Genomic DNA, 12,772 nt, shown 5'->3' on the forward strand with positions numbered 1-12,772 from the left:
TTTTGTGCATGCCTCCCACTTACTAAAGGATGCCGCATGCTAACATCGTACATCCTCAGCTTAAGCAAAAGTTTCCATGAAAATTAAAACACATTTCTTAATCTGTAGTTATCATCACATATTGCCTTTTTCCATCACTGGTACTTTGTTGTGATAGCATCACACAAAACACAAAAGCCAAAGAAAATGAATATCATAAATAGCAAAATCCCAAGTGAGAAAGGTCATAAAAATAAGAGAGAGGATGACAATAAGTTGGAAAGTGTGTGTGACGAGGGTCTTTATACGTTATATCGCCATCGTTGTGTGCTGCTTCAATTGCTGCAGGAGTTCAGCATCTCGCTCCATCTTCCATCCTTCCCTCATTTCGTATTCCGTTCTTCATTCACTTTGAAATTATCCTCCATTTTCACTGTAGGGATTTTATAGGCATTGTTGTGTATTTCCTGCATGCCTGCTACAGAATATGTCCACAATGCAAATATTTTTTCTGCCATGGACAAGGGAGGCTTGTGTCCATATTTTGCATGATCAAATATTTTATGTAAATGTTTTCTGTTATTTCATACTTGGAAGACGAATGTCATGCAAATGAATTCGATTCGGACTACGCCACAGTTAATGTATTGGCATTGCTCATTTAAATTAAAGCCGCATTCATTATAGCTTTGGCCAGAATACAAAACACAATTAGGCAGACTATAACTAATCTCTCCTCCGCGTTTGCATTCAGGAAGATAATCCTTGCTTTCCTCTCACAAACAGCTTGCTGTGAATTATATTTTCCGCTGGATTTCCCTGGAAATGCGCGCCGCCTTCCACAAGTGTTAATGTCTCCTCGGTGCCCGCTTCTCGTTCTCGTAGCCCGGGGCTGTGGCCTTCTAACGAGCTGCCTTCCACGGGAACTTATTTGCTCTTCGGGGAGGAAAATGAGGGCAGAATTGAAGGGGGAGCACCTTAATGAAATAATTGTAATCACTGCCAGTGTGTGCATACAAAGATGAAACATAATTGGAGTTGCTTTCTCGCGCGCGCGTGTTTATTTGCTCGATGTGGCCGCTTGACTTGCCGCCTCGCTAATTAAATCAATATTGTAACTTGTTATTATTCATTCAGCACGAACGCCGACTTAGTCTTTGAACTTCCTGTTTAATGACGACATTCCAAACAGGGACAGGGAGCAATTCGGTAATTGCTTGGCTCTGTGATTAGCAGCTAGTTAGCCTTGAAGGTAAAAACAATTGGCCTGTTAGTGAAAATAATGTAAAACGCTGTTACAGCTTTCAATTATAGCATAACAACACATCACTAGTGAGTGCGGCTTTAGTCCACAAGCAAATTATTCACATGAAAGTTTTTAGTAAACTGTTTGTGAGCATAGTGATGATCTTTATGGATAATATTATTCAAATCCTAAAAGCAGAGTTGATTTAAATTGATATTTGTGTGTCTTTATGCTTACAAGCAAGAATGAATGTTAATTGCTTAGCGGCTAGCTGCTAACATTGGAGACGCTAACGCTGCAGCAGGCACTGACTGCTGGCAACAGGTGCCTTATAAAGCCATGTCAGAGTAATTAAGTAGGTTTATTTAGCATATTTAATTAGTGATTGAACTTGATGCCAGGATGGGAGACATGGGAGACTTTTAAAGGGGGAGTTTGCAGCGTTAACCCAGCTCGCAAGATTTGAATGTAGCCTCACTTTTCTGACTCCTCTCCCACTTTGAGTCTCCCACAAAATAACTGTACTTAACTGTAAACAAGGCGACGTTAGACATAGCGTGCTACCCTGGTAGCATGACTTACTTACTTCTAAGAGGGTGTTAGGATAACATGATATATTATCGGCTAAAAGTTTTCTTTTTGGAATGAACAATCAATTAACAACTCATTCATGTCAGGTCGAGGGTGCCTTAGAGGAGGCCGGCCTCCTCTAAGGCGCCCTCAACCTGACACAATGTTGTCAAGGAGTTTTTCCTGACCTACAAAAGAACTCTCCATATATCCACTTTGCTTGCGTGCGCTTATTGTTTAGCCTAATATTCTTCAGAATGAAATAACCACAGTTCAAGCCGCTGCGCTGAATCCGCGCGGCAATAGCGGAGATTGATCCGACCCTGGAGAGGGTTTTTAGTCTCACTCCACTTCATCTGCAGCGTTGTCTTGCGGCTTTAGCGAGGTTACATCAAATCATTTGGCACGGATAATCAAGACAGTGGCGGGTCGGGGGACGCTGGAGGAAATGGAAGGGGAGGCTTACGAGGGAAGACTGCAGGAGAGGGGAGAACGGAGAGTGTCGCCCACTTTAATCCCTGCAACTAGAAGGCGAGCAGAGAGCATGATAATAGGAGGAAAAAAATGGAGGAGATTAGAGAGGAGGACACATAAAGTCAGGCAATTGAGGCGCACCTCCAAAAAATATCTTCCCGCATAAAGACCCTGGTGTGGATTCATCATGACAGAACACAGTTGCCCCCATTTTTCGTCATGTATTTTTGCACATTTGTGCTGTACATGTTTGTGTTGGTGTGAACAAACTGATCTCGGCTCTACTTGACACCATGGAACAAATTCAGATTCATTTGCAGGAATGCAACCAGAATCTTACTGTCCATGCATACAATTTTTCACACGTTGATAATGAAGTACAGTATGTGTTCAATCCATCCATCCATGTTCTTTACCGCGTATTCCTCACAAGGGTTGTGGGGGGTGCTGGAGCCTATCCCAGCTGGCTTCGGGCAGTAGGCAGGGTATACCCTGAACTGGTTGCCAGCCAATCCAGGTCAAAGTACAATATTAGCTAAAATTTGTACTATTGGGACATTGTTAGGTTTGGGTTTTTTTTGTTGGTATTTTTATTTTACTAAACTACTTTTTACAGGCTTTCCATGGGTCATTAACTCATTCACTCCCAGCCATTGTCACAGAAGCAATCCCGTTCGCTCCCGGCTGTTTTACTGAATTTTGACTGATTTTGCAAGGCCCACAGAATATTGTGTTCAATTGCTATAAAAGCATGGGACCAAAAGGAAAAATCAGGGAAAAAAAAGTATGTTTCAATCTGTTTCCGTTTTGCAGCCATAAGCATTCGAAGAGAGATAAGTTTTATCAGTTTTCACAAATCTATTATTATTATTATTATTATCATTATTATTATTATCATCATTATTATTATTATCATTATTATTATTGTTTTACAAATTATTAACCAATCTGAAGTATGAAAACATGCACTGAAGCCTTGCAGCATTACGTTGCCTCAAGATTGAGGCAAATGAGGATAAGAACTACAGAAAATGGGTGGAAGAATGGATGGATGGACACCATGTGCATAGTATACTTGAACAAATAAACACCTCAAATATAGAGATGACATCCCCTGATATCGCCATCTGTAAAGATGACAGATTGAAAATACCCAGAATGACTCAAAATCACACATAATTTCTTGTCGCAGTCATGGTCGTATTTGTTTTCAGTGAACTTTAATCCAATCCACTCTTGTTGTTGTGAAGACGTTACTACCCGGATCCCCATCCCGTTCACGGGGTCCAGCTGATGAGAGTTGCAAAGCTGCAGCATCATTTGGAACGCATTCAAGACGCTCTGGACACTTTCAAACAGGTCTGGATGACAACTAGTGATGATTTACTCTTTTGTTATACTTTTGTCACATTAGAGAAATTCACCTGTGACAATACCGAAACTAAAAGTGTGTGCTTGTCTGTCCACCAGGCCTTTGAAATCCTCGCGACCACGCATGGTATCGATCACCCCTTGGTGGCTGATTTGTTGGTCAAGATGGAAGAATGTCGCTTTGAGATGGATCAATAATTGCTTTTGATAATGTAATGTAACATTCAAGGCAGCTGTATTTTTTTCTCTCTCTAAGGGCGACAACATTTGTGTTCGCTTTTTTGTCTCGTTTGTAATCTTAGTCTAGATTCCATTGCAGTGAGTCTGTGTGTCGTATGTGTGTTGATAGCAAAGGCAGCCTCTCCAAACATCCATCCTCGCCTCGCCACGTATCCATCACACACACTTCCCGCGCTAATCCCTGTTATTGTGGCTTGCTCTGTCAGTGTGTGTGAAGGCTGAAGAGTGCCTGTGATGGAATGTGGTCATGCTTCACGCACACACACACACAAACACTTGCATGGTTGCCGCTTTGTTAAAAGGATGACGACATTTCCTCTGGGAGGGTAAAGTGTGTGTTTATGGGTTACGGGAGGATTACAGTCACATTGTGTTTGCTTTTACAAATAAAAAGTTTTGCTTTTCTGACACTTCCTTATCTACATGGAAGCGACTAGTCTGATTAGTCAGCTGCGAATAACGTGACATAATATTTATCATAGTCGTTCAGATTATTCTTATTCTTACTATTTTTTTATTTTTTATTTTTTTAGGTTTGCTCCTGTGGTATTACAAAAAGCAACAGCTCCTCTTTAGAAATATTTGTCATACGCAGTTACAATGAGAATTTAATAAAATGGTTTCTTCATTAGGTTAAAGTTTCCAGTGTTATGTTATTATAATTAAAATGCAAAATACAAGATACCTTCCAAGGTATCTGCTGACTTTTTTTTAAGATCACCTTAATCAAATTTAAGAATTCTCATTCACTAAATAGGATTACTACAGGTGGCCATTATGAGCTCAGTATCATATTTTAAGACATTTTGTGATAACTTTATTATACTATACAAGAATGAAACATTTTAAAGTTATTACAGCTTGCAGATAAACCATTTAACAATGAAAATGTCATGTCTGGGGTCACGCCAGGGTTGAGTTTGAGTTTATGACCTGTAAAGTTGGGTTCATGACCGTGAGGTCAAGTGTCTGTTATGTAACTAGCATCTAGTTTCAACTGGTTTCAGGCTATGTGATGTTATGTGATGTCAAGGGCTATGTGATGTCAAGATTTATTTAATCCCTTTACCTGGTCAACAGCCAATCAGATAATTCCATGTCAGTCCTGTTACACACATGTCTAGCCACAACCAATCAGATTGATTCCTTGTCTATATAAGCCTCCTGAGAAGTGTGCGTCTGTCGGATTATTACTTCCTTTACCGCTGTCTCTCTGTGCAACTCTCTTTGTTTCTCGTCTAGTCAAGTTTGTTCCACGCCTCTCGATGTGAATAAATAGTTAAAATCTTATTTGTGTCTGCGCTTAGGGTTCCAACCCCAACGCATAACAGAAAATACACAAGCATGGACATCTACTGTCACCTTTTTAAATCTATTAAATCGCTCACAATACTTTACATAGCTAATATACAGTACTTTGGCTAGACTATGAAATGCAAAATCTTGATCCGAAAGACAGCTTTGCACTAGTAATGTCACACTACAACATCTACCCCCATGTTTGTTTTTTTTGTTTTTTTCAATTTCCTTCAGCCACTTTTTCTCCCATCAACCGGCAAATATCATTCAATCAGATTCACTCTCATTGCCCGTCACCTTTCCTGGACACAGAAATCAAAGACCACCAACAAATGGGGGGGAAAAAAAAAAAAAAAACAGTTTACAATGACTGTCCACACAAAACAGGGAAAACAAGCATGCATACACACAAACTGAAAATCCAAATCAGAGACCATCAATAAATGGATACATAAAAAGCAAGTCATAGCCCATCAAAATGAACACAAAAGTATTTTTTTTTCTCTTCCATCATTACATCATCACCCTTCCCAACCGTCTTCAAATCAATTACGTTCCTTTGAAAAGGGTTCAGACACGCAAATAAAGCAAGCAATTTCGGAGACCAAATAGGCACAAAGCAAATTCTTCAATACGCTCAAACGATTCAGTGGATGTGACGCAACACGAAGATCACAGGTTGACTTTTTACATGGAGGTGCTTGATGCTGTGTCATCGGTGTATGAAAGACACTTTGACCTTCATTTTTGAATGAGCTGCAAGAAGTTCCGAGCAGTGATTCTCAAGCTTTATACGCCAGTACCACCTCAAAAAAATATGACTCGATTAAATGCACAGCTTGAGCATTAACACTTCACTTAAATCTAGAAAAATAAAAGAATTTTACTTGAAAAAATTGTAATAATTTCACTTACTATCAATTACTATAGTTATTATTAACTCATTCACTCCCAGCTGTTTTACTGCATTTTTACTGATTTTGCCCTCAGAATATTGTGTTCTATTTGTTATAAAAACATGGAACCTACCAAAAGAAGGAAAAAAAAAGTATATTTTTATGTTTCCGTTTTGCAGCAATTAGCATTGGAATATAGCTAAGTTCAATCATTATTCACAAATCTGTTTAAAACAGTGGGGAAAATAGTTTTTTGCAACATGGCTCCGTTTGATCTCTTATACTCTGCTGCCACCTGCTGGCCGTTTTTGTAATAACTACCTTAGATTCAAGCGTTCTCTTCAGTTCAGAGGCTGCATCAAAGCCTTCTGTATGCTCTAGCCTAAAACAAAAAGCATATAAATACGTCTTTGGGAGCAAATGAGTTAATTTAGTAATTCTTTCGCATACCACTAAAGGGAGCCCACTTTGAGGATCTGGTATTGTCATATCATATTGCATGTTTGTACTTTTTCCAAGCAAGCAAACACAAGTCAGATTTGTTGAATACATTCCTTTATTTACATTCGGCCATCTTGTTTGTCAAAAGACAGTTCCAGCCTCGAATCATGCATGGAGAATATCACACTTGACGCACTTCTTGAATTTTCACACTGGCCTCCACACGTTTTGTTGATTCATCCGTTCCACAGATTGGCACTTATGACTGACCAAAAAAACAAAAAACAAACAAAAATAAAACACTTGTACAATTAAATATTTAAATGTCTTGGTTTTTTTTTTTTTTTTTTACATGTAACAATATGAGGACCCATAATTGTGAAATCTGACATCCAATAACGTTCGACATAGATTTGGCCATTAACTCACCATCTTAGCACACTTGGTTGTAGGTAATACTGTTACATAAATTCTTATAAGGATTTTCCACATTTTCGTTTCAGTCTTCAACCCTCAATATGGCCAAAGGTGAACATATAAATGATATGTGTACACAGTTGAACCTCAAATTATTCATACCCTGGACACATTTTGACTGGAAATGACACAAGAATGTAGCAAATTTTATTTTATTTTTTTTCTCCAGCCATTTTCTCCAGCCAAACTGGACTAAATTTTAACATGAATTTTTTTTTTTTGCCTCAAGGTATTTAAAAAGAGAATAGCATTTTTTTCCATTACCTTTTACAGCCTTTATTGTATCACTTTCAGCTAAAAGTTTCAGTTTAATTTTAAGTGTGACCAGTGTAGGAATCATTTTAGGGCTTAACAGCATATATTTTTTTTATATTTAATTAATGTGTTTGACAAAGTATATACAGTTATCTTTTTTAAATCTTAAATGCATAGAACTTTTAAACATCATAAGGCTTAAATAAATACACATTAATAGCTGAAATAAATAGATTTTGATGCACTATGAGAAATAAAATAGGAAACATTCCGATGTTGCACTCTGTATAAACACATCACGAGGCCAGTTTATCAAACATCCTTGAGTGTTTTTCTGCTGTTCCCAGGAGATTACCTCCCGTCTGCCTCCGCATGTGCGGATATAAACGACTTTCACTTAGTCAGCCAGCCATGAAAAGGTCCAAAACCTCACACCGTTTATTTCCTGCTACTGTACGTTTTACGCGGTCCCCTCCAATTTGGCATACATTGAACACTGAGAAACAAATCGCTCAGGAGAAAAGAGGGGAGTGAAGTATCGAAACTGCTGTAGTGATGTTCAAGATTTTTTTTTTTTTTAAAGGTTATTTCTGACACAAATCACTCTTTCATAGATTTATATTTGTACAAACATTTAGAGCATAAACATCTCAAGCACCATAGATAAAGGATAGAAAATCATGTCAAAGGCATGGAACCCAGCAGAGATCACTGCCTCTGAATTTCATCTTTTTTTCCTAACTGTAGCCTTCTTTCATTTCATTAGATATATTTATTTTTTTTCTTCATAATATTTGTTTGCACCGACAGCCACAACCACACTTATGCAACCTATAGCTTCTTTTTTTTGGTCATTATTCCTTCTTATTTTAATTTCTAAGCTAAAACTTGCAACTTTGTCCCAGTAGCATCTAATACTTATCAAATGGCATTTTTCAATTAAACGTAAGCTCTATTTTCCATGACTAAAAGCTCTTTCATGGCTTACATCGTGCCTCTGAGGCTTTCACTAATTGTGAAAATGACGTCCGTGGGAAAGCTTCATTAGACGATGTGTGGCAGATCCATGTCGTAATGTCGAGAAAACATCTCGAATCAGCCGCGGACGTAACTGCGAAGACGTGTAATGTCCCCGAAAAAAACGCGGAACGCGCCGATAATCTCTACATGGTCCCATTACCTTCACTTATTATAAAAACACGCACATGGACAAGTCATTGAAATTTCTTTACAAATAGAGCAGAACAACACGGATACAAATAACAGACAAGCGTCGATCGATGGATGCACCCAGTGGGGGGGGGGGGGCGGGGGGGGACAAAACATTCCTGCGCTGCTTTGTGAACACAGAAAAGCCATCACATCCTTACGACATCAGTGTAGAAACATTTGACAGTAGAAAGGCAAGCTTAAAACAGCACCAAAATAAACAAGATTTCATTTTTTTTTTAAACCTGTTTAATCAAATGTGCTGACTTAAGTTCCATCACATATTTGGTCCCTTTTTAGTTTTATAAATAACCTGATTCAGTGTACTATTTTAGCTTTTTTTTTTCTTTCTTAAGTTACTAAATTTAGGTCTCTTTCTTGCCCAATGTCTTCGTGTCTACATCCAAAAATAAAAGCAGGGTTCGAGTTAGAACGTGAGCTCGCTTGACAGGGTGGTAGAAAACAAACAAAATCACTGTTAGTTTTGTAGACCACTTTCATTTTTAATAGACAGTGTTGCCTTCAGATACGAGTGACTCGACTTTGCTTTTGTTTTTTTTTGCTTTGACTTGCTAAGCTAAATTTCTTTGTAAGTGACTTATTTCACTTCACAACTATTTAATGACTCCCAATTAGATTACTGACCAACTAAACACAAAACAGAGAGTTAGAAATTGTGTATATAAAACAACCACATAACTTGAAGTCCACTAACTAGCATAATGCTAACACGTAATGGAGAATGCCAAAAACAGGCTAATAGCATCAAGTGGCAGTGTTGCGGTATAACGCTTTGAGAAACAGATATTTGAATTTGAACACAAACAGCAACAAGTGGACAGACAATATAACAATACATATTTTCTTTAACTTCTGCACAAAATATCACTGCAGATGTCACAGTAGCTGAGTGAAACTGTCGCGCGATTGTAGGAATAAGTGTGAATAATAAAGTACAGTGTGTTCCAACTATGCCTTGCATTTGCATTTTTAAGGTTGGAACACCCATGGAACTAGGGGCGTGGAAAACCAAATAAATAGAGTGGGTGAGGAGAGGAATCTTCAGAGTGCAGGAGTGAATTGTATCAGTCAGTTCCTCTCCTCGCGAGCCTTGAACTGAGTGTCTTCTCTCCTTTTTGTGTCGTGTTTAATAGATGTCAAACAGGTAACCCTGACAGTGATACACCAACTTTTAACTACATGTTTATGAAGTAAAAACAATATTTATCGAGTACTATTTTTCTGATTAAAGAAAATATTACAAATTTGTGTTTTGAGTTGCCAACGTGGTCAGGAATGAATAAATTCATATCTGAAGGCAACACTGTTCTCCTTTTGGAATTTGGATTCAGTTGGGGTAGGCTCCAGCTCACCTTTTGATCATAATGAATAAAATGATGGCTAGATCATAATTGACCCCCACAGATGGATGAATTTACTGTCTTGATGGGAGCTCAGGTGCACTTGCTGGCGGGGCTCAGCTCACACGTAACTTGAACCCTCGGCATAAGGATGTTCGACCATATTGACCCACAGATGTATATAACAATTCCCGATAGTAACAAATCCATCAAAGACACTCATCTTTTGTACTATGCTAGCACCATGTATGTAGACAAATTCAAGACGAGTATTGTTGAAACGTTAACAAGGCACTTTTGTCATCGTGTTTATTTGTCCTTCCATGACTTACTCTTGGTCTTTTTTTTTAATAACTGCACAACAGGGCATGTTGTGGGCCCCACTGTCTTGTTTTGGACTTCTTATAGATCCATATATAAGATCCTATCAAAAAAAAAAGATGGCAGTATGGTTCCTGTGCAGCCAGTTAGTTGTTTGAAAGCTTCCTCATAAACTGCTTGTTCAGCTCTTCTGCCCTTCCACATGAACGGACAGGATCTCCCCAGTGGCCAGTTAGCTATCTCAGTACATCTCTAATTGATTCATCCGTCACCCGTCATGCTCACATACAAGCGAAGAAGTTTGGATTATTGGGTCAGTCCATCATGAGAACCTTGTTCAAATATCCCAGATGAGAAGCATTTATCTGGATCCGGTCCTGCATTGACAGAAAATGTGCTCCGCCTTCTCGCCGGGCGTCTACCGATGTCTGGATGACACGTCGAAACAAGTGATCATCATCAGGTGAGCTTTGCAGAAGTTCACTCGATTCTCCAGTTTGTCCGTCACCGTCTCCAGAGCTTCCAAATATTCCAGCGAGTCCACCTCGTAGACCTGCTGCAGCTCAACTGGATCAGGAGAGGAGAGAAAACATCGTCAAGCTTCATGTTCAAAGGTTTCTGCAGGTATCAGCAAAACTAATTTAATACTTTTTAATGCAACCTAAAATATAATTAATGCCCAAGTCCTACTGCATATACATCCACGTGCGCATACATAGTGTACATACGTGCATATACTGTACTTTTACAATTTGTAATCATAAATTATGATTCATAATTTATCTCATGCTTTCCAAAGCTAACTTGTAATTGCTTATTTTTAATCTGTTCGTAAATGAACGAATTAAATATTTTTTTTCAAGTTTTTCATACTCTTGATAATTAAAAAAATAAGTGTGCCAAATATGTTTACCTAATACAGGCAGACATAATTCATTGATACAGTAATTTATGAAATGTTTTGAAGTGAAAAATATAAACAGTTAAAAGGAGTGTAAAACACTTGAGTCAGATTGACGTTGAAGTAACTCACTGCCACTAGGTGGCATTAGCATTTCATGTTGAACTGTGATGATGGAACAGTACGTTTTTCTTTTGAAATTAAGAGCAAATTAAATGAAGTAACTTGTGGACTCCTGCCCAATTTGTTCATTGCAAATTACACCTTGTCCTCAGTCTCGATAAATATATATAAAATTAATGCTTCAGGACTGCTTCCATTGCTTCCTTAATGCTTCCAATGTAACTTCCCAGGGGAAAGGTTTCATTTGTTTTGGAATTTTCACATTTTGAACACACGGACGGACATGGCTCCTCTCATTTTCTTTAAATATAGTGTGAGAGGCGCACAAACTGTCGGTACAAACTGTCACTTAGTGTTTCATTATGTTGCGATCGGATGAGTGTCAGATCATTTGCAAGATTTTCATGCACATCAACTCCATCAATGAATGTTTCATCACCACATTAAGTGCTACTTTGTATTGATTTGCAGTGACCCTATCATTGGAGGCCACATCTTATGTTTTTTTTTTGCACCACTTCATCTTTGTAATTGAGACTTTTATGCCGTAATGTCTCCCTTGTATGATTGCGCTGAGAGTCTTCTGGCTCAGTCCGATCACGTTCTTGCATTCCCACATCCTCGTTCATCCGAGGAAAGCAGCACATGCAGTTTGTGAGGCCTGACGCTGTTGCCCTCGCGATGAACCCCCGAGTAAAGTCCTATCGAGCCGCATTCATCACACTTCTCTGCCCATGGCATCTAATCAAGCTTCTCCATTGAGTTGTCAGCCATGATGTTCGCTATCTAGGATGCTGACGGTGTTAATCACCAATAATGATGAGTAAGTCCATCATCACAATTTAAGGCATCGCTGATTTACTGTATGTCTTCTTTATGTGACATATAGTACTCTTAGGGTATGTTGACAGGAATGCAATTCAGGACAGTGCGTTTAAGGGCTGATGTGTTGTACATGAAGCGGGTTTTATCATTTGATTAAAAAAAAAAAATTCTAAAAGTCTATTAAAAAAAAAAAAAACATTTTCAAATTGGAGCCAGCACATCCTTGCCACCATTTAAAGTAACTCTGATTAACCCGCTGTCATGACTGCGTCATGCCAGGGTTAAGTTAGGGTCATGCAAGGGTTATGTTTGGGTCATGATCATATGGTAAAGTGTCTGTTTTGAACTGATGTAACCAGCATCTGGTTTCAACTGATAATACGCTATGTGATGTCAGGAATCTTTCATCTCTTTCTCTGGTCAACAGCCAATCAGATAAGTCCATGTCAGTCTTGTTACCCACATGTCTAGCCACAACCAGTCAGATCGATTCGCTGTCCATATAAGCCAGACCGGATTATTACCTCTGCTCCTCGTTGTTTCTCGCCTCTCGATGTGAATAAATAGTTAAATAGGTGTGTCTGCGTTTTGGGATCCAACCCCAGCACATACCACCCGCCATATATGTAGTTAGCCTGGCAAGCCACACCCACTATCTTGAAAGAAAGGGTTTGGACAAGCCCGTGTGATCAAATTTGTTTATATGCGGTGACATATTCTAAGTGAGCAATGTCAGTCTTTGGCAGCAGAAGTCATAACATTCAAAATGGCACACTTCAGCTTC

At 38.7% G+C, this 12,772-nt stretch overlaps 2 protein-coding genes across 8 annotated transcripts in view; one reads left to right on the forward strand and one right to left on the reverse strand.

Moving 5' to 3' along the window:
* Positions 1-4,511, forward strand: part of smyd3 (SET and MYND domain containing 3) — a 49,673-nt gene extending 45,162 nt beyond the window's left edge. For all 5 annotated transcript variants that reach the window (XM_077519873.1, XM_077519876.1, XM_077519875.1 and 2 more), the window contains exons 11-12: positions 3,520-3,628; positions 3,740-4,511. In XM_077519873.1, coding sequence (XP_077375999.1) covers positions 3,520-3,628; positions 3,740-3,838 — 208 coding nt within the window. In that variant the 3' untranslated portion in view covers positions 3,839-4,511. The remainder of the gene's footprint in view (positions 1-3,519; positions 3,629-3,739) is intronic.
* A 2,130-nt stretch (positions 4,512-6,641) lies between these two features.
* Positions 6,642-12,772, reverse strand: part of kif26ba (kinesin family member 26Ba) — a 75,640-nt gene continuing 69,509 nt past the window's right edge. For all 3 annotated transcript variants that reach the window (XM_077519887.1, XM_077519886.1, XM_077519885.1), the window contains exon 28: positions 6,642-10,706. In XM_077519887.1, coding sequence (XP_077376013.1) covers positions 10,558-10,706 — 149 coding nt within the window. In that variant the 3' untranslated portion in view covers positions 6,642-10,557. The remainder of the gene's footprint in view (positions 10,707-12,772) is intronic.

This window comes from Festucalex cinctus, chromosome 4 (assembly GCF_051991245.1).
Source record: "Festucalex cinctus isolate MCC-2025b chromosome 4, RoL_Fcin_1.0, whole genome shotgun sequence".
Taxonomy (NCBI): Eukaryota; Metazoa; Chordata; class Actinopteri; order Syngnathiformes; family Syngnathidae; genus Festucalex; species Festucalex cinctus.